Source organism: Lampris incognitus, chromosome 19, assembly GCF_029633865.1.
Source record: "Lampris incognitus isolate fLamInc1 chromosome 19, fLamInc1.hap2, whole genome shotgun sequence".
NCBI lineage: Eukaryota > Metazoa > Chordata > Actinopteri > Lampriformes > Lampridae > Lampris > Lampris incognitus.
Window position 1 is genome coordinate 36204792 of NC_079229.1, and position 21470 is coordinate 36226261.

A 21470-nucleotide genomic window follows, 5' to 3' on the forward strand; every position below is an offset into this window, starting at 1 on the left:
GTCATGTAGAACAGAATATGAATTAAACTCAACAGTTCACCTCACACAGATACACAATAGATGGAGACGTGGCGGATGTCAGGACGTGGAGACAGTGGGACGTGTATTTTTGCGGTCAGGGGGAGAGAAAGAGATCAAAAGTTAAAACTGAGAAAAACGGAGATAATTACTCTACAAAGTCTATTAATGAATGGAGTCGATGGGAGGGAGGACAGCACTGTTCGGTTTTTGAGAGAAACAAGATCAGTTAGTAGAATCTATTTTAAGCAATACAGATTTAACTCCAGCAGAGGGCGCTGATTCGTCAATGGAATGAATGTCTTCCGCCTTTAATGGAAGGAGGAAGAAAAGCGCGCTTGCGGAGCGGACCTCGTCGCTCGCCGTAGCAGGGCTTAGTTCGCGTGTCATAACAACAAGCGGAGGAAGGCGGATGTGACTTGAGAAAGGCGACGGGACTGAGAAGCTCCGGTCCCTCTGGGAAGTTCTCCTCCTCCTCCTCCTCCTCCTCCTCCAGCAGCAGCAGCGAGGTACTGAACAACCGCCCGTCTCCGCGCCCAGCGGCGGCGGCGTCTTTGTAAACGTTCGGCGACGACGTGGAGGTGCAGTCTGACAACAAGTGACGTCATCAGACGCGAACGTCATCGCAGCCTTGTGTCCGCTCGTCCGTTTGATCCGTTTCTATCTGTCTGTCCGCCCGTCTGTCTGTCTCTCTGTCTGTCTGTCTGTCTGTCTGTGTATCGACCCCCCTGTCGACCTCCAGTCCAGAGGGATACTTCCTCCTTCTAACTTTGGCTTTTGTTTCCTGGTGTTCGTGGGTTTGAATCCTGCTTAAACCGAACTGGGGTTTTGTTTCCCACCAAAGAAAAACTGCGTTTGTGCCGCAAAGGTGACAGGACCTACTAGTACTACTACTACTACTACTGCTATTACTACTACTAGTAGTACTATTACTACTACTACTACTACTACTACTACTGCTACTACTACTAGTACTACTACTACTGCTACTACTAGTACTACTACTATTACTACTACTACTATTACTACTACTAGTAGTACTACTATTACTACTACTATTAGTACTACTCGTACTACTATTACTACTACTACTATTAGTACTACTACTACTAGTACTAACACTGCTACTACTACTACTGCTGCTACTACTACTACTGTTACTACTACTGCTGCTACTACTACTACTATTATTACTACTACTATTATTACTACTACCACTGCTATTATTCCTACTACTACTACTACTATTATTCCTACTACTAGTACTATTATTACTAGTACTATTATTACTACTACCACTGCTATTATTCCTACTACTAGTACTATTATTACTACTACCACTGCTATTATTACTACTACTACTGCTATTATTACTACTAGTACTATTATTAATACTATTATTACTACTACTACTACTAGTACTATTATTACTACTACTATTTTCAGCTGCTCCTGTTAGGAGGCGCCACAGCGGATCATCCATTACCATCTCCTCCTGTCCTCTGCATCTTCCTCTGTCACACCAGCCACCTGCATGTCCTCCCTCACCACATCCATAAACCTCCTCTTTGGCCTTCTTCTTCTCCTCTTCCCTGGCAGCTCCATATTCAGCATCCTTCTCCCAGTATACCCAGCATCTCTCCTCCACACATGTCCAAACCATCTCAATCTTGTCTCTCTTGCTTTGTCTCCAAACCGTCCAACCTGAGCTGTCCCTCTAATATACTCCTTCCTAATCCTGTCCTTCTTCATCACTCCCAGTGAAAATCTTATCATCTTCACCTCTGCCACCTCCAGCTCCACCTCCTGTCTTTTCATCAGTGCCACTGTCTCCAAACCATATACTAACATAGCTGGTCTCACTACCATCTTGTAAACCTTCCCTTTAACTCTTGCTGGTACCCTTCTGTCACACATGACTCCTGACACTCTTCTCCACCCACTCCACCCTGCCTGCACTCCCTTCTTCACCTCCCGTTACTTTGGACAGTTGACAAAGGTGACAGGACTACAAACCTCAGATGAGAGAGAGAACATCCGCGTGGCTCGATGTTTTCATTTTTGTGTTGTATTCTGTTGTCGTTGCCCTCTTTAATTCATGCACTCTCCGTTCATGTAAAGCACGTTACGTCGCATGTTAATGTATGATGCACTGTGTAAATGAAGCTCGATTGATTGATTGACTGATCTTCTCTTCACTTTGTTAGAGGCAATGGCGGAGCAGAACATTGAGGCAAAGTTAGAGAAGCTCCAGATGGGGCAGCAGAACATTGAGGCAAAGTTAAAGAAGCTCCTGAAACAGGCGAAGATCCAGCTGTGGAATCCGCCTTATACAAATGACCTCGGTGAGCCCGGACAGCCCCACATGCAGGTAGATAAAGGGATTTTCACGTTTATCTGATAAGCCAAACAGGCAGTGTAGTATCTTTCTGAATTGAAGGTTTGTGGAGAAGAGCCACTTGTATTCATGGGAAATCCAAGTTCATATTCTCATCTCTCTGGTTAATGTCCACCAGTGGGTGCGTTCAACTTTCCAAACGTTGTTAAATGGGACAGGAAATCAATGGATGCCACCGACCAGAAACGGCAACAAAAACCATCCTGTCATCTGCACACCTCTTCTTCCACGGCACACAGCACAAACAGCGGGTCTGTTGGGCTGAATGCAAGTCAAAGACTGGGAAACAAGCTAAAGGCGGGCTGTGTGGCCCGAGAGACCAGCCTCTAATTGTGATGATCAACAGGAGAGACTATCAGTGCCTCTTTGCATTTACTAGTGTCTGAGTGTAACCAGGAAATTTATGATTTCATTTATCTTGTTGTCATGTCATAATATGAAGAGATTATAAGGATGAAGTATCTGTCAGTCTGTCTGTCTGTCTCTCTCTCTGTCTCATTTCTTTTTTTCCCCTCTCTGTGGTACTTTTTCCAGTACATAGAATCTGAGGAAACTTTCCATTGCACACAGAGGGAGGTTTATTATAAAAGTCTGTGTCCAAGTTTCTGTATTTCACAAAAGTGTCCCAGGCTTACCATGCAAACTCTACTGAACATGGAGAATGTAGTCTGTGGAAGTTTTCTCATTTTCAGAACTAAGGCCTTAAGTTACCTGTCTTTTCAAAAAGGTCTTTCATTTGAAATCACACTCACTCGATTGTGTCTGTTTTGTCTGCAGGAACTGGCGGAGCGCTACGCCTCATCGGTGGGTTACTCGGTGTCAGAGGTAGGGGCCGCCCTGGAGTCCATCAGAGCCCAGGCGGTGATGAAGGGGAAGGGCAATAAGACGTTCAGGGAGACGAACGTGGCCACACTGGAGCTACTACTGCCCAGACATGGCAGAAAGGTCGTGTGTGTGTGTGTGTGCTGTGACTGCCTCTGTGTGTGTCCATAGCTCCATTTACATACAGTCTTATATTGAACAATTGGCCAAATCTGATTGAAAACACATCATACGTCCATCATGATTTGATTATGCTAGCTTAAAGGTGCCATATGTAATATTTGTGCTCTCCTGAAGCATAAAATGACGAGTAAATATCACAATATGACTGGGAAATATCTTCAGATGACTACCAAAAGATCCTTTTTATTTATAATTTGACCAGTAATGTATAATGTGGCGAGTAAATGTCATAGGACTGACACAATTTCATAATGTGACTTGTGAATATCAATATCATTTGTAAATATAATGTGACTGGTAGATGTTATCATATAACTAGCAAAACGTGATCATGCGACTAGTAGAGATAATATCGCTAGCAGATATTAGCAGGTGTTGCTAATTGGTACTGACTAAAACAACGGGTTCTCTTGATGAAGCGGTTCAGCCCTCCGTGTCTTTTGTAAGATGTAGTTTTAATTCTCAGGGAAAAGCACGTTGCCTTTCTTGCATGCCCATTCCTGAAGCTACTCATCTGGGCATTAAACCACGTTTTAAAAGGGCCCTCTTTTAGTCCACTGGAAGCGTCCACTTTGCAGTTGTTTTCTCGTGTTGCTGGTGCCTGGTAGATGACTCCCTCCATCTGGCATTTTCCGTCAAGAGGGCGCGATGCCTTAGCACGGCAGTTGCAGTTGGTGGTGTTTGGCTGCATGGAGGCGGTCTGTGCCGTGGTCACGACGCTTGTGTTGTGGGATGAAATAACGTGCTGAACATCTGGAATGCAGCTGTAGCTCATGTTGACTGTGTTCCTGTTGAATATCTTTCCTACCTGATGGTCTGGAGTAAAGCACTCGTCCAAAAGATTGAATGAGTCTGTGTCTACCGGCTGTAGACACAGGAAGAAGTAAGTATCTGCTTTGCAGTTACAAGTAAATGAATGTCTTTACTACCCCCCCCCATTAGATGATACACATGTGATATTTTTATATTTTGACTGTCTGCTCTTCCAGCTGTGCTCCAGCACTTTCCACTACATATAAAGTCCCCCACTGGATGTTGCCTTGTTATATTTTAAATGTCGGCTTTTTCAGCAGTGCCCCGGCCCTTTAAGTCCTTGCTTTTTCAAAACAAGCCCAACCCCTACCCCCATTGGTTGTCATGTTTCTGATGTTATTTTTCACATTTTTTCAAATGTTTTCTATCCTCCCGTTGGCTGCTGTGCACTGTAACTAGGGGCGTGACGCAGGGCAACGTAGTATTTATCGGCTGTGTGTATTTTTTCTGTGTTGTTTAACCACATTGGCAGCTGATGAGAGCGTGACGCACGAAACAAGCTTGTTCTGCTATGTATGAAAGTTGTTTTTTTTCCTACATCTATCTTAATCTTCCGCTGCTCCTTTGTTGGGCACTTTTATCAACGCCATTGATGGTTTCCGGGAAGAGAAAAAACGCTATATATATATATATATATATATATATATATATATATATATATGTATATATATATATGTATATATATATATATATATATATATACCCTTTCTTTTCCCTTGACTCTTAATGCCTGCAGTTGTCTAATACTGAAGCTTCCTGTACTAGGAAACCCACATTCTGTGACCCAAATGGCCAACTGATTAGTGCTTTCTTGTCCGTAGTTTGTGACCATATATTGGATGTTTGGAGATGATGGCTGAGCCGGGTTATCTTTTTATCCAACTTGGATTTACTGTTATTAGAACCCCTACCGGTAAATTGAAATGTATTGAGAGTTTTGGTTTCAGCCTGTCACCTGTTTCGTCTCTTTGCTTGGCTTTTTCGTTGTTACTCTCACACTCTTGCTGCTTGTTTTACCTTTATTCTTATTGTCCCTCACTTTTTTCTTTTCTTTTCTTTTTCTCTCTTAAGAATCTCTGCTAGATTCTGTGGTGGTGATCAGCCCTGATTATCTTTCTTTCATACAGTATATCATAAATACACCATTTATACCCAGTACATCTCTGTTGACCAGCGTCTACCTGCCCTGGTAACTGAACACAACTGAACACAATGCACGAATCATCTTTCTTCTCTTATTAGATCCCCAGAACCTTGTGCAGTTTTTTTCCTCAATTCTCTGTAAAAGAATGATCTTACCAGAAAGACAGATCGTAGTTTACCCCCTTGGTTTTGTGGATCACAGCAGTGAGTGAGTCCGGTCCTCAAGCATCAGCCCCCCACTTCGCTACCCTCTGACAGGGAGGTTGAGGCAGAGTGTGCACACCGTGAGGTCTCGGACCTGCTGCGCTGAGTCCCAGAAGCCCCTCTCCACACAAGTGATCCTGTCGACAACGCCTAGTTTGTGGTGGCGAACGTTGTGATAAAACGGAAATAGTTAGTCTTGTCTCTCTGAGTAAGTTTGATTCACAGAGAAAAGCACTTCAGTGGACTCAAGCTCGCCAAAGGCAAGCGTGAGCCCCGAATGACTGTATCATATTTTGTATATAGTTAATGCTGAAACAGCCTCGCTCAGCCGCCCAGGAAGTGATTCCTGTTTTACAGCATCTGTTAGGTGCAGATGCTTGCTGTTGTCTGGTTCTAACCAGCTTGTCACATGTGTTGCATGTCGCATGTGTTGCATGTAGAGTTGCCGTGCAAGCATGTAGTGTGTCTCAGTGTTTTTCCACTGAGGGCACTTTGGTCATACGCACACTCTATTCCTTGTACTGACAGCATATTGGTAAGCGATAAACACAGGAAGCATGCCCTTATATGGCAACGACAATGGTTATAAGACAATTTTCCATTACAAAGGGAACACTGGAGGACTGGAGCATTCAAACAAGCACCAGAACCTTGACAACAGATTCTGCTCATCTCAGATAGTTTTATTCTTGCTCCGTTCCGTGAACCAAGTGAATATATTTTAATATGGAATTAGTTTTTGTCATCATTTGGACTTTAAATGAATAATGATTTTCCAAACGATGATAATAATTACTGCGGAGTGTTTTGCTGTTGAAAGTAACAGAACTATGTGTGTTTTTGTCTTTGTTCGCAGGATCCCAAGAAGAAGAACTACATGGAGACCAAGCTGGACGTCCTGGCTCAGGAGGTCATGGACAGGTCGGTCATGATGACCCCCATCATTGACTCAGAATGCCTTTAGGCAGATTACATCATTTACCCAGAGCTCTTTAGTGTAGGTGAACACTATGAACACAGCATCATGGTGGGAGCCACCTGACTGAAAACAAAGTGAGGTGAAACTACACAGTTGGAGATAATCAAGATAATGAAATAATGAGGTTTTCTCTCAACTTTCGCTCCGTTCTGAAATGATTTGGTCATCATTCAACTACATTCTGTTTATTCACATGTGCCTAAATTGTGAGGAGGATACATCCACATTTGCACTGCAACCTAACACGTCTGTGAAAGCACATCAAGCTCCAGTAAGCAGTCCAACACATTGTGCGGTAATTTTTTTAGCTATATTTATTTTAGTTCATTTATATTTAATTTCCCCGAATCACCAAGACTGATGGTTGTGATCACAGATTGATGTGAAGTAGTTGATCGATTTGTTGTAGTAGTACATTGTTGTAGTAGTACATTGCTGGTCCTGATATTTTCCAGACAGGTTTGTTTAGGAACATCATCTTGATGCAGGTTGGATGTGTCTAATCTCTTCTGTTGTGTAGGGTCGCAGAAGAATACGGCCTCAAACACATCAAACTGATCCTGAACGGGAAGAGTTTGTCCTCTGGTGAGTGTTAGCGTTTAAGATGCCACATAGCTCTGTCTGTATTGTGTTGTATATAGTATGTATATACACCGATCAGTCACACATTAAACTCACCCGCCTGATATTGTGTAAGCCCCCTCGTGCCACCAAAACAGCTCTGACCCGTCGAGGCTTGGACTCCACAAGACCTCTGAAGGTGTCCTCTGGTATCTGGTACCAAGACGTTAGCAGCAGATCCTTTAAGTCAGGGATAGGCAACATGGTCCAGAAAGGTCCGGTGTGGGTGCAGGTCTTTGTTCCAACCAAGCAGTTACACACCTGATTCTATCAGTCAACCAACAGTCTTTGCTAAGGACCTTGATTTGTAGACTCAGGTGCGTAACTCCTTGGTTGGAACAAAGACCTGCACCCACACCGGACCTTTCTGGACCATGTTGCCTATCCCTGCTTTAAGTCCTCTAAGTTGCGAGGTGGAGCCTCCATGGATCGGACTTGTTTTTCCAACACATCCCACAGATGTTCGATCAGATTGAAATCTGAGGAATTTGGAGGCCAGGGGAACACCTTGAAGTCTTTGTCATGTTCCTCAAACCATTCCTGAACAGTTTTTACAGTGTGGCAGGTCATATTATCCTGCTGAAAGAGGCCACTGCCATCAGGGACTACTGTTACCATGAAGGGGGGTACCTGGTCTACAGCAATGTTTAGGTAGGTGGTACGTGTCAAAGTAACATCCACATGAATACCAGGACCCAAGGTTTCCCAGCAGAACACTGCCCAGAGCATCACACTAGCTTCACCAGCTTGCCTTCTCCCCATACTGCATCCTGGTGCCATCTCTTCCCCAGGTAAACAACACACACACACCCGGCCATCCACATGTTGTAAAAGAAAATGTGATTCATCAGACCAGGCCACCTTCTTCCATTGCTCCATGGTCCAGTTCTGACGCTCGCATGCCCGTTGTGGACGGAGGTCAGCTCTGACTGGTCTGGGGCTGCACAGCCCCCCATATGCAGCAAGCTGTGATGCACCGTGTTCTGACACCTGTCTGTCATAGCCAGCATTAACTTTCTAACGATCTGAGCTACAGTAGCTCTTCTGTGGGATCGGGCCAGAAGGGCTAACCTTCACTCCCCACACACGTCAGTGAGCCTTGGGCATCCGTGACCCTGTCGCAGGTTCAGCGGTTGTTCTTCCTTGGACCAATTTTGGTCGGTACTGACCACTGCATACAGGGAACACCCCACAAGACCTGCTGTTTTGGAGGTGCTCTGACCCAGTCATTTAGCCATCACAATTTGGCCCTTGTCAAAGTCACTCAGATCCTTACACTTACCTAATTTTCCTGTTTCCAACACATCAACTTCAAGAACTGACTGTTCTAATGTATCCCACCCCTTGACAGGCGCCGCGGTAACGACATAATCACTGTTATTCACTGACCTGTCAGAAGTTTTAATGTTTTTTTTTGGGGGGGGGGGTTATTTTCTCCCTTTTTTCGCCCCAATTGTATCCGGCCAATTACCCCACTCTTCCGAGCTGTTCGGTCTCTGCTCCATCCCCTCTGCTGATCCGGGGAGGGCTGCAGACTACCACATGCCTCCTCCCATACATGTGGAGTCACCAGCCGCTTCTTTTCACCTGACAGTGACACCTGACAGTGACAGTGACAAATTTCAGGTTGAAAAAAAATGATTTACGCCCCTTTTCCACTGCATGGTACCGGCTCGACTCAGCTCTACTCTACTTGCCTCTTTTGGTTTTCCACTGGGCAAAAGTTGGAGATGGTACCTGGTACCGGCTCGACTCAGCTCTACTCTACTTGCCTCTTTTGGTTTTCCATTGGGCAAAAGTTGGAGATGGTACCTGGTACCGGCTCGACTCAGCTCTACTCTACTTGCCTCTTTTGGTTTTCCATTGGGCAAAAGTTAGAGGTGGTACCTGGTACAGGGTACGTTTTTTGGTACCACCTCCGTCGAGGTTCCAAGTGAGCTGAGCCGATACTAAAAGGTGACATGAAAATACCGCTATGAATAAATAAATAAATGTAGGTATATTTATTAAAATATTAATAAAATCTTGAAAAAACACTAGTCAGCACGTCCACAAATGACCAGCGGGGCTTCGTCGTGAGAGGATGCTACCTGCAGTGGAAAACCAAATCCCAAAAAGTAAAGTGAGTAGAGTCGAGTTGAGCCAGTACCATGCGGTGGAAAAGGGGCAGTATAGTCTTTTCTCTGCTGTTAAACACTGTTATGGGTCAGCTTTTGATCCGTAGATAACAGATTTTAAAAAGACAACAGACGAAACAGACAGCGGGGTTTAAAGACGTGGCTTTTAAGAGCGGTTTTGAAGTCCGTAATGCAGTCCAGTGAGCGGATGTGACGGGGAATGGAGTTCCAGAGTCTGGGTGCAGCATAGGAGAAAGCCCTGGCACCCACTGTGCTGAGGTTGATGGCTGGTGGTGCCAGTAGACCTGCTGGTGAAGACCGCAGGGAGCGAGCGGCACGGGGTGTCAGTCTGCAGGAGGTCTGCGAGATGAGGAGGGGATAGCTCACTGTGGTCTACGTGCTGGTCACGTCGTAATATGTTGTGTGGGCCAGAGGCCCGGTGCCTCATAATAGTCTGTATGGGGAAAACTCCCGGTGAGAGGGTTGATGACAGATGAGGCCAGTGAAATCCACTTCACATTTACCGGTGAACGAGATACGATGTCCCTCACCACGTGCTCCAGATGGAGCGTTTCCACTGAAGAAGAGTTGAGTCAACAAGTCAGCAGATTCATCCCCGTCCTTAGAGCTCTCGCCATGTGTCTGAAGGCGTGTCTAAGTTCCTGACAGATGGTGTGCGTATGTGTGTGTGTGTGTGTGTGTGTGTGTGTGTGTGTGTGCGCGCCTGCTTGCTTTCTCAGACCGGCGGCTGGACGAGCAGAGTGTGAAGAACAACAGTAAGGTGATGGTGCTGACCGTGAGCGAGATGGAGAGAAAACAACAGATCATGGAGGACGAGAAGCAGAAAAACCAGAACGAGAGCATCCAGCGGACCCAGAAAGGGTTCCAGATCCTGTCCGAGAGAGGTCAGTGTGTGTGTGTGTGTGTGTGTGTGTGGGGTCAAGAGTGAGTGAGACCACTGAGAGGACCTAGTAGGTCTTTTAGGAAGAGAGAGGAAGTGTGGGTGTATTTGAAAGGACAGGAGGAAAGGAGAGAAATGAAGCTAAATGAAAGCTCCTTATTCTGATGAAGTCCCCCCCCCCCCGTTTGTTCCCCCAATTGCACTTGGTCAATTACCCCACTCTTCCGAGCCGTCCCGGTCTCTGCTCCACCCCCTCTGCCGGTCCGGGGAGGGCTGCAGACCACCACATGCCTCCTCCCATACATGTGGAGTCGCCAGCCGCTTCTTTTCACCTGACAGTGAGGAGTTTCACCAGGGGGACGTAGCGCGTGGGAGGATCACGCTATTCCCCCCAGTTCTCTCTGCTCCCCAAACAGGCTCCCTGACCGACCAGAGGAGGCGCTAGTGCAGCAACAAAGACATACCCACACCTGGCTTCCCACCCACAGACACGGCCAATTGTGTCTGTAGGGAGGACGCCCGAGCAAGCCGGCGGTAACATGGGGATTCGAACCGAAGATCCCCGTGTTGGTAGGCAACGGAATAGACCACCACGCCACCCAGACGCCCATTCTGATGAAGACTTAAAACAAACACTGCATAAAGCCTCCTACAGCCTGTGTGAGCTCAGCAGTCCTGTAAGTTTACTGCAGGCCGCCACACCGTGTGACACGGATCTAATAAACTTGGGTACGACGTCAAGTGTGATGTGTGTAGACTGTACGACGATAACACTACTGAATCGCAGGCTACGACCAAGTCCATTAAAACATCATCAGCGCGTCTGCTGCATCAGCACACGTCATCGATCTACGCCGCTGGTAGAGCAGCATGACGCCACGCAGGAATCGAGTCCTTTCAACAGTCGCCGCAGCTCGCTTTGCTGCTCGCTTTGCTCGTTTTGTTGAATCCGCCGCATTTGGGTCTCAGATGCTAACAGTTTGTTTGTTTGTGTTTCGTGCCAGCAGAGATGGTGCGTGGCGTTGATCAGTGCGTCATTTCGTGCTGCATCTCTATTGGTTGGTTAGTAGATGTGGGTCATAGCAGCAGCCACATTGTGAGATGGTCATCCTACATTTCTGACCCTGTCAGACTTTCGTCCCAGGTTATCTTCGGTCACAAGACCGTAATAACGGCCGTCTCTGAACCTGGCTCACAGTGCCATGTAGGACCACCGTTTTGGAGCCACGACCAAAGATATCGCCACGTTTAGTCATCTTTCATCTGAGACGGCCCACATCACACCGTCTGTAGGAGGCTTCAGACACACACACACACACACCCATGATAAGGAATCAAATCAAATAGTAGCCTGCATGTTGCACGTACAGTAACATGTAGCCATCTTACATGGGCAGCTTGTAAACTTGAGAATAACGTGGAAAGAAAGATGGTGTTCTGTTGTTAAGATGGTTAAATTTAAGTCATGGCTGTTGGATATGTTACATGTATTGTGTTCTGAGGTTGCGTCTAGGTGTTAGATAGTATGGATATTTTTGTGTTTTAGGTAATATTGTGTCCATGTTGGTGTCTTTCAGTTAGTTAAAATATATTGTGGTAGTTTTTTGTCAGAAATATAAATTTTAGATGTATATTATTTTGTGTCTATATCTCAGATGGCAGCGAAGACCCGAAGATAAAGCCCTTCCTGGAGATCGCTGATCAGAAGGGGAACCCACTTAAGATCCCCGCCGACGAAAAGAAGGTACACAACTCTTTTGTGTGTGTGTGTGTGTAACCTTGGACATGACACCCTACAGATGGCAGACCCAACAGCCAGTTAAACATTTTAAACCTAGTGAATCTAGCAAAAGTGAACTAAGCACAGAAAATAGCGTAAAAAATAAGACAAATGAAGAGATTAGAGCAGAATATAGATGAGGAGAGAAAGAGAATAAACAGCAGTTATCGATCTCACGAAGCTGAATCTCATGAAGCCGGAGAATTCTTCTAATATTTCTATTTTGGTTATGTTCTATACTCTGTGTGTGTGTGTGTGTGTGTGTGTGTGTGTGTGTGTGTGTGTGTGTGCGCGTGCGCATGCGAAACCTCCCCAGGCCCTGATCGTAGCCATGGGTTTTCATGAGAAAGGTCGTTCTCTGATGAAGAGGAAGCAGTATGACGACGCCCTGTGCCACCTCCTGCAGGCCGACAGCCAGTTTGAGTAAGAAGACTGTTCCTACTCTTCCTCATAGAGACAACCTGTATTCTCTCCCCGACCACTGTGTTTTACTGGTTAGTCAAGTGAACCATGCGAGTCAAAATAGACAAAATAAAAATACATTTATCTCATGCCTGCTGGGTGGCCATTCAGGGTGCTGAATTATATAGTCATCCTGTTTGAGCCTCTCCATTTCAACTTGTGACAGTAGCTTCCTTCTATTGATGTTCGAGCATTTACCCACTAGCTACTTCTGAGTCAGTGAGGAAGTAGGTCTCCTGCTGGTCCACAGTTTCCACATAGGCGTCATATAGCCCCTCTGCTGGGTACTGCTGTTACAGTAGCATTCCATCAGTCCCTGGTACTCAGCCCTTGTCCATGGAGGTCTTGTTCTAGTAGCCTGTTTAACCCAGGCGACGTCTGAGCTTGTATGACTCTATTCGCATTGCTCTCACTCATGTCTGAGGTAGTTGGCTTGTATAACATTAGGAGTCTAAGCCTCGGACGCTTGCTGGATAATCATCCCAACCAGGGTTTGAACCCTCGATCTTTGGCAGGAAAGCCAGCATTCTTACCTATTGAGCTATGGGGCTGGTATTGCGTACTTAACGTGAAGTTTTGTATTTGGAGAGCTCTGAAGGTCTGGTGGGCTCTCTTGTTCTGAACTGTACTGAACTCATTTTATCACTGAACTAAGTAGAGGTGAGGTTAATCTGGTGTGTGTGTGTGTGTGTGTGTTTTTTAGGAAGTGTGGCTCTACCTTGCTAAGGATAGTGGATAATTATGCAGTTCTGCAGCTGGACATCGTGTGGTGCTACCGAGCTCTGGAGGCGCTTTGCTGTCTGGATGATGGAAAGATGAGACTTCAGAAAGCAGAGGACTGTTTCCTGCAGTGTTATGGAGAGCAGCAGGAGAGACTGATGATGATCAAGGTGGAGGAGTGCTTAAACCTTTACTACATACATACACACACAATCTACACACTTTATACCGTCTCCACACACACACACACACACACACACACACACACACACTGCACATTATACACTCTCTACAGATACTACACACACACCCTCCACATTTTACACTCTATACATACACACACACACACTCTACATACTATAAACGCTCTACACACTATACATTCTACTCACAAATTCTGCACTGTACACTGTCTACACTCTTCTCATACACACTTAACACATGCAGATACTCTCTCATTCTCTTTCTCTCCCCATCCAACACGCATGTTATATTGGGTTGAATGTTATTGTGTTCTTTTTCTGTATTGTGATTTTTTTATTGTACTATATTGTGATGTATTATGTTGTTTTATCTTCCATTATGTTGTATTGTTTTGTATTCTCCTTTATTTTGTATTGTACCCTATCATGTTATTTTGTGTTGTATTATATGCAGTGTTGTATTATATTAATTTGTATTGTATTTTGTGTACCCAGGGTAACACGGGGAGAGAGAAGGTTCTGTTTCTCAGGTTGTATTTGCTCCAGAGCTTGCTGTCCTACATCGAAGGCAACGACACCCAGGCCAGACTAAATCTAGACAAGGTAAGCAGTACTACACCATAAATACTCTTTATTCAATGCCCTTCTGTACCCTGGATCCTTATTCCAGTCTCATATACAGTATTTAACCTATACCCTCTACCCTATACCTTTTATCCCAGTACCATATACCCTATACCCAGGGTGCACAACACTTTTTGGGCTTGCAAGACACTTTTAAAATGACCAGCAACCGGATGGTATGCAGTACAGGAAGTGATAATATACAAGCATTTAGGAGATGGTTTAAGCTAGATTTCCCCATAATTTGTATCAGATAGATATTGGAACATATTTTTTTCTCCCCTTTGATATCCAATCCAGCGTTCTGGGGCAGTATCATTCCGATGCCGTGGATTGGATCAGGAAAGGCTGGGATCAAACGTAACACCAAGATTTTTGGCTGCCACACTTTGTGAAATCCCAGAGTTGTCAAGCATTACTGTTACTTGATCAAATTGGTGTCTATGTCTAGCAGGGACAATGACCAGCTTCTCAGTTTTATCTAAATTTAAAAGCAGGAAATTTAGAGACATACAATTTTTCACAGCAGCCAAGCAGGCCTCTAAATTAGTTATTTGAATATGATCATCAGCCCCTATTGGCACATACAACTGAGTATCAACTGCATAGCAATGGAAATTTATTCCATGACTGCGTATAATTTGGCCAAGATGTGAAATACAAAAAGAGAAAAGTAGAGGGCCAAGAACTGAGCCCTGAGGTACGCCATATTTAGCAAAAGAAAATGTTGATGTAATATTATAGCCGAGGCTCAGCGTTTTCGGTTTTTATTTTTCAAAGCCATCCAGCATGCCGAGTTTCGCCACAAGAGGACACTGTTACATAACCTCACACAAACAGGAACAACCTTTGGATCCGTGGAAACATAAAATCCGGGTAAAAATCAGTAAAAACCGAAAACGCTGAGCCTTGATTATAGCAGACACACTGTGTTTTTCTGGATAAGTAGGAGTTAAGCCAAGAGGGAGCTAGGCCAGAGACACCAAAATTACAATTTATTCTTCCTAATAGTATACAGTGATCAGTGGTGTCAGAGGCTGCACTGAGGTCCAGTAATAGAAGCACAGAGGTGGAATCAGAGTCCACAGCAAGTAGAAGATCATTTACCACTCTGGTACGAGCAGTTTCCATGGAGTGACAGGCCCTGAAAGCTGATTTAAAAAGGTTCATATAGATGGTTTTCTTCTATATGGGCATAAAGAGTGGAATATTAGAGACTGGTTGATAATTATTAAGAGACCCTGGATCGAGGTGTGGTTTCTTAAGTAGAGGTTTGACGACAGCTGTCTTAAAAACTGCTGGGAACAATGCCAAAGCTCACTGAGACGCAACGCAGTGTGCAGTCGAGCAGCGCACCACCACTACTCACTGCTGGTAGCACCTCAGACAAATGTTTTTATGAGAAAGTGACTTCACAATCACCCTTTATTATGAATGGACATTTATTTAAATCACTCTCATTTATCAATCTGTGTTTTATGATTTTCGATAAGCCCGTTAAAGTTTAAATGTAGTGTGTGACAGAAGTGAACACAGGCCTCAGCCACTGAAAATAGTAAAAACACAAAACACACCCGTTTGTTCGGGTGTGTGTTTCAACCGGAGCTGTGAACTTGCGTCAGCCAGTCAGAGTTGCTGGCTGAGGGCCGATTGATGTTTCTCTAACGTGTCGTTCCTGTTTGTGTCCACCAGGTGGAGGGCCTGTACAGCCATCTGTGTCTGGACTCGGAGAAGATGGCCCAGCTGATGAGTCTGGGCTTCACTGAGACAGAGGCTCGCCTCGGCCTCAGAGCCTGCCAGGGAGACCTGCAAGAGGCTGCTGTCCACATCATCAACAGGAGACAGGTGGACCACACGTACACACACACACACACACAGGAGTGTACGTCAAGGGTCCCATGGCACCTCGTCTTCCCTGATCTGACGTATAGCTGGATGAAACCGAATCGTTGGGTGGGATTTAATGAGGGGAGGGAGATTGATTTGACTGACAGCCAATCACAGCCCGGCATTTTTAGAAGCATTTGGACATCAATACGCTATTGGCTAGTTTCAGTTTTGTATTAGAGGATCACTTGTCATCTCTCGATCTCACTCCCTTTCATTCTTTTGACATTATTGTTGGTGTATGAACACAGTTCCAGGGTAATGTGACTAAAAAATTATTGCATTTTGCAGGAATAGAAGTTTGTTCTTCTTTCTTTCAAACCCAATATTTGTTATGGGATTTTTAGCGGTGCGCTGTGTGCCAGTGTTGAGAGACATCAACAGCAACAACTCAAAGCAAAAAGAAAATCTAATGGAAATAGAAAGGAAGTGGATACACAGCAAGCTCCTTCAATAGAATTCAGTTTACTGTGATGGCTGTATAGTTTACTGAGACTAACAACAACAGAGCCAGTCAGCTGGTCCAGCTCCTGTGTTTGTAAATGGAGAAATCTGGCAAATGTGTTTGTGTGTATTTTATTTCATGATATTTATTGGACATGTGATGCTTCAGGAAGGTGAAATATTGAAAAAAAGACCTTGAACTGTGTTCCGTCCATCAGGAGCGTGAGGAGATGAAGGACAGCCAGAGGAAGAAAAGAAGGAAGGAGATGGTGGCCATCACCTCCCTCAGAGAGCTGGGTTACTCCCAGAGAGACGCTGCCAGAGCCCTGCACCAGGCTGACGGAGATGTCAACAGAGCCTACGAAGTCAGTGTCTGTTTGACTGGCTGTCTATCTGTCTGTCTAACTGCCTGTCTGTGCTTGTTTGTTTTTGTTTTTTTTTTATTCCCCGCCCCTTTCCTCCCCAGTTGTACCCAGCCAATTACTCCACTCTTCCAAGCCATCCCGGTCGCTGCTCCACCCCCTCTGCCGATCAAGGGGGGGCTGCAGACTACCACATGCCTCCTCCGATACATGTGGAGTCACCAGCCGCTTCTTTTCACCTGACAGTGAGGAATTTCACCAGAGGGAGGTAGCGTGTGGAAGGATCACGCTATTCCCCCCAGTCCCCTTCCCCCCCGGACAGGTGCCCCGACCGACAAACCAGAGGAGGCGCTAGTGCAGCGACCAGGGCACATACCTTCATCCGGCTTCCCACCCGCAGACACGGCCAATTGTGTCTGTAGGGACGCCCAACCAAGCCGGAAGTAACACGGGGATTCGAACTGCCGATCCCCATGTTGGTAGGCAACGGAATAGACCACTACGCCACCCGGATGCCCGTGTCTATCTGCCTTTTTTGTCTTTCTATGATCAGCATTTTGTCTTTTAATGATCAGCTCCTCTGTTAGTCTGTTGTTTTCCACTGTCAGTCACTAGAACTTTTTGTTTCTATTGAAAGCGACAGGAAGGACAGGAAGAGAAGAAAACGCATGATCCACTGTGGCGACCCCTAACAGGAGCAGCCGAAAGTAGTAGTAGTAGTAGTAGATTGAAAGTAATTACATCTTAAATAATGATGGATGTGCTGATCAGAATCAATTGAATATTTGTTTTCCTGCATTGGTCTTCATCAACGCCAACTGTCTTCTAGGCCTTTCCCACACATCCCCTACTGAGCACGTTTAAAACTACAATGGCTTCCTCACGCCAGTGTTCTCTTCTTTACATTATGTTGTGGTTCCACTTCATTTAACTCTGTTTTTACGTTTTCCTAGATCCTCGTCAACTCCGCCCAGGTGACCAATAACAACACAGAGGAGGTTGTCAGTCCAGAGAAGCTGGGACAGGTATGATGCTGTTCAGTTAATACGACACTAAAAGACATCATGGCACGTTAATATTAGTCTTGAATTAAACCCTAACACACCAAATATATCCACATCTCCAAATTACTTTACTCAACCAACAAAATACAACAGATGAACAACAAACATCACTAAGTGGGTGGATGGATGAATAGATGGATGGATGGATGGATGGATGGATGGATGGAGACTTTATTGTCCTACAAGATATTTGTTGTCGCCCTTTGTACAAAGCATCACATGCTGTAAATACATATACACTACATGTACTATACATAACACACAATGTTCATTGAGCCCAGGGAGGCGACAATACATTAACACATAAGCTTAATAGAGGTTCACTGAGTTTAGAGCACGACACAGAGACAAACAAGCTCATCTACCCCTCCCTGTCTACCATCTCGCTCTCGCTCTCTCTTGCTCTCTCTCACTCTCTGTCTCTCTCTCCCTCACTCTGTCTCTCTCTCCCTCACTCTGTCTCTCTCTCTCGCGCTCTTGCTCTCTCTCTCTCTCTCGCTCTCTCTTGCTCTCTCACTCTCTGTCTCTCTCTCACTCTCTGTCTCTCTCTCCCTCACTCTGTCTCTCTCTCTCGCGCTCTGTCTCTCTCTCTCGCGCTCTTGCTCTCTCTCTCTCGCTCGCTCTCTCTGTCTTGCTCGCTGTCTGTCTTTCACTCTCTCTCCCTCTTTCTCGCTCTCTCTCTCTCTTGCTCTCTGTCTCTCTCCCTCTCTCTCGCTCTCTCACTCTGTCCCTCTCTCTCTCACTTTCTGTCTCTCGCTCTCTCTCACTCTGTCCCTCTCTCTCTCACTTTCTGTCTCTCGCTCCCTCTCACTCTGTCCCTCTCTCTCTCTCTCACACTCTCTCACTCTGCCTCTGTCTCTCTCTGTCCCTCTTAGTTGCTGTATCTGGGTTTTGAGAGGGAGGTATCTGAGATGGCTCTAAGGTTGGCAGGTGGAGATGTCCAATCGGCTATTAAGCTGGTGCTAGACAACCACGGTTCCCCCTCCACCTCACCTCCCTCTTCTTCTTCCTCCTCCTCTTCCTCCTCATCAGAGATACCGAGCTGCTCTTCAGACACATCTGCAGGTCAGACGCAAAAACAAACCAAGAAACAAAAGAAACAAACAGAAACGTACAAATCTAAACATATGTATATAAACTTGGACACACTGTCTTTCTCACACTCCCACTGCTACATCTGTGTATTAATTTTTGCACGTTACACACACATGCACGTGTACACCAATAAGTGTATATACACTGTTTTATATGGAAAAATACATACTTAAGACTAAGGTGTGTGTGTGTATGTGTGTGAGAACAGAAACAGAAACAGAAAACAGAATGTTGGTGAATGAGGTTTTGGAAGACATCTCCCGTCATGAGGAAGACTACCTGGATGTCACACTGGAGGAAGAGAGTGAGCTCATCGCCACCATGAAGACTTACCTCAGCCAAGGCTCTGCACACACTATGTAACACACACACACACACACACACACACACACTTATTCTCTCGCTCATTCTAAAACACACTTGTACAGATACACACAGGCGCTCCATCAGCGGCTCCATGTGTCTGTACGATGTCACAGTTGAAGCAATAGACCCCAGAGTTATTATATTTACAGTGTTCATAAAGAAAACAAGCTCAGACTAAACTGCCAAAGTAAAGTGGAAAATTGATTTAACAATGAACACTCAAGTTGACTGAAAAAAATACAATCACATTACATAGAAGAATAAAGGGGAGTTGTTTGCATGCTAGCTAGCTAGCTAGCCAGGTAAAAAGCTAATGGTCAGTCATTATCCTGACCTGTTAGACGTTGGTAAACATTGTCTTTTACAACATTTAATTTGATTTCTTCCTTAAGAATTCCTTCAAATAACCTTCAAAAAATAAGGCTTCCTCATAGCCGGTTCCGAGACACATAGATAGAAACTACTCAGGAATCCACTCTGTGCATAACTGTAGTCCACTGATTTCCGGCTTCTACTGCAGTGGTCATACCAGTTTCCTGTTTGTTGGCGTGTGCTATTGACAATGGCATATTTTTCGCGATGCCTGCAAGATTTACCATGGATAAATGTCAATGACATGCACAGAATTGTCAACAAACTTTCACCTGCGCCTACCAGCAAATGGGTGAACAGTTTCAAGTTGTACTTATGAAGTTACGGCCACAATTATGAGGATGGTACAGACGGATGTAACTTGATACTATGTACACGCCAACAAACGAGAAACTGGTATGACCGCTGCAGTAGAAACCGGAGGTCAGTGGACTACAGTTATGCTAGGAGCCGATTTCAAATGCAAGAAAGAACTGGCACAGCAAGGCATCGAAATAAAAGTAGAGCGTCTCATTAAAACCCCAGATTTTCTTTCTGAACATTTTTGAATTTCAGCAGTCTCTATTTTTTTTTAATACTTTAGTGATTCTGTCCTTGCAAAATGACTAGAAGTAAAGGTCTTGAAATGACTTCTAACTTGAGCACACAAGGTGCTTTAATTTCATGCTTACGTCAGAGTACCACACACAATCTGAAGTTTATTTTCTAAATTTGATTATTTGATTATTATATTTAAGTATTTATCCAGGAAGACTTGACCCCAACACTGTCAACTGAAACCACAGGAGACCCTCAGATGGTTCTTTGAGGAACTAATTCAAATGGTTCACCGTTCCATTTAGAAACTCATTATAAAGTATTGTAATGGACCCAGTCAGGTTGATTATGCTGTTTTTAAACAGCGAGTTAAAAAAAGTGTTTCAGATTCAACGGGAGGCCGAACCTGCCCGGACTTGCACTTCTCTGGTATTTCTGTCCAGAAGAAAAGGAAAAAAATTTTTTTTTTGCTAATTAGTTTGTTCAGATGCTGCACATAAGTGGTAATTCAGCAGGAATGAATATTACATTTAATTCTTTATATGGTTTCGGTATGTTTTGTTAACAGATAAAAATGGATATTGTTGAGCCAGTTTTGATTTTGAAGATGTTCAATGTGTTCACAGAAGACGAAATGCCAATATATTAAAAAAAAGCTTTTGATTTTATTTATTCTCAGTTTTGTTTCAATATTTTGTTGTGAAGCGACCTTATTGACTTTCCCTCCACTTCTTTTTATTGGAAAAGAAGGAATTTTTCCCATTAAATGAAGTGACACCAGTAGATTCTGGAGACATTTAAAAGAGCTGAAGTTGAATCAGTTCATCTGGGCACAACATTTATTGGGAGAAACGTTTCATCATTCAACTAAGTGACCTTTTCAGTCTCACCTGACTGCAGGTACCCCCACCCTTATAAACTCTGAACTGGGGGGGGGTGTCTAAGAGTACATCTGTCATCATCATAGAATGCTGTGATTGCAACTATTCCCCAATCCGGATTATTGAGCACGCATCATGAAGTTCATGTCCTTTTCCAAAATGAATATATTGTGTTTTGAAACGGAAATCTTTTGTCGCACTTTTTTCAGATGAAATAGAAATGTAAAGTTAAACCAAAGGACCCTTTACAAACGTGCAGAAATTTTGGTTTAACATTGACTCTTGAAAGTAAAATTGATTTTATGCTCATAATTTTCTTTTTTTTCATTGTGCTGGTGTGGACTAGTTGCTGCATTTGCTTGCTTAGCTGATCTGACTTTTAATAACGAGCTGATGTTGTTGAGCAGCGAACAGAAATAAATCACTTGTGTTTGGTTTCAGTTTGAGTTTGGACTCAGTTTAATAAAACTGTAC

The 21470-nt window shown here is 44.5% G+C and overlaps 1 protein-coding gene across 2 annotated transcripts; it reads left to right on the plus strand.

The window, feature by feature from the left end:
* Window positions 1–390: 390 nt before the first annotated feature.
* On the plus strand, window positions 391–19214 carry nub1 (negative regulator of ubiquitin-like proteins 1). Of its 2 annotated transcripts, none has more exons than XM_056299054.1 (15): window positions 391–527; window positions 2226–2389; window positions 3194–3361; window positions 6438–6502; window positions 7081–7145; window positions 10039–10203; window positions 11855–11943; window positions 12296–12402; window positions 13145–13331; window positions 13860–13967; window positions 15681–15833; window positions 16538–16684; window positions 17635–17706; window positions 18621–18810; window positions 19049–19214. In XM_056299054.1, exons 2-15 carry the CDS (start codon window positions 2231–2233, stop codon window positions 19201–19203), a joined length of 1830 nt encoding a protein of 609 aa, XP_056155029.1. In that variant the 5' UTR covers window positions 391–527; window positions 2226–2230; the 3' UTR covers window positions 19204–19214. The 2 variants fall into 2 exon arrangements, with proteins under 2 accessions (XP_056155029.1, XP_056155028.1); XM_056299053.1 differs by lacking the exon at window positions 391–527 and adding an exon at window positions 537–886.
* The last annotated feature ends 2256 nt before the right edge of the window (window positions 19215–21470 follow it).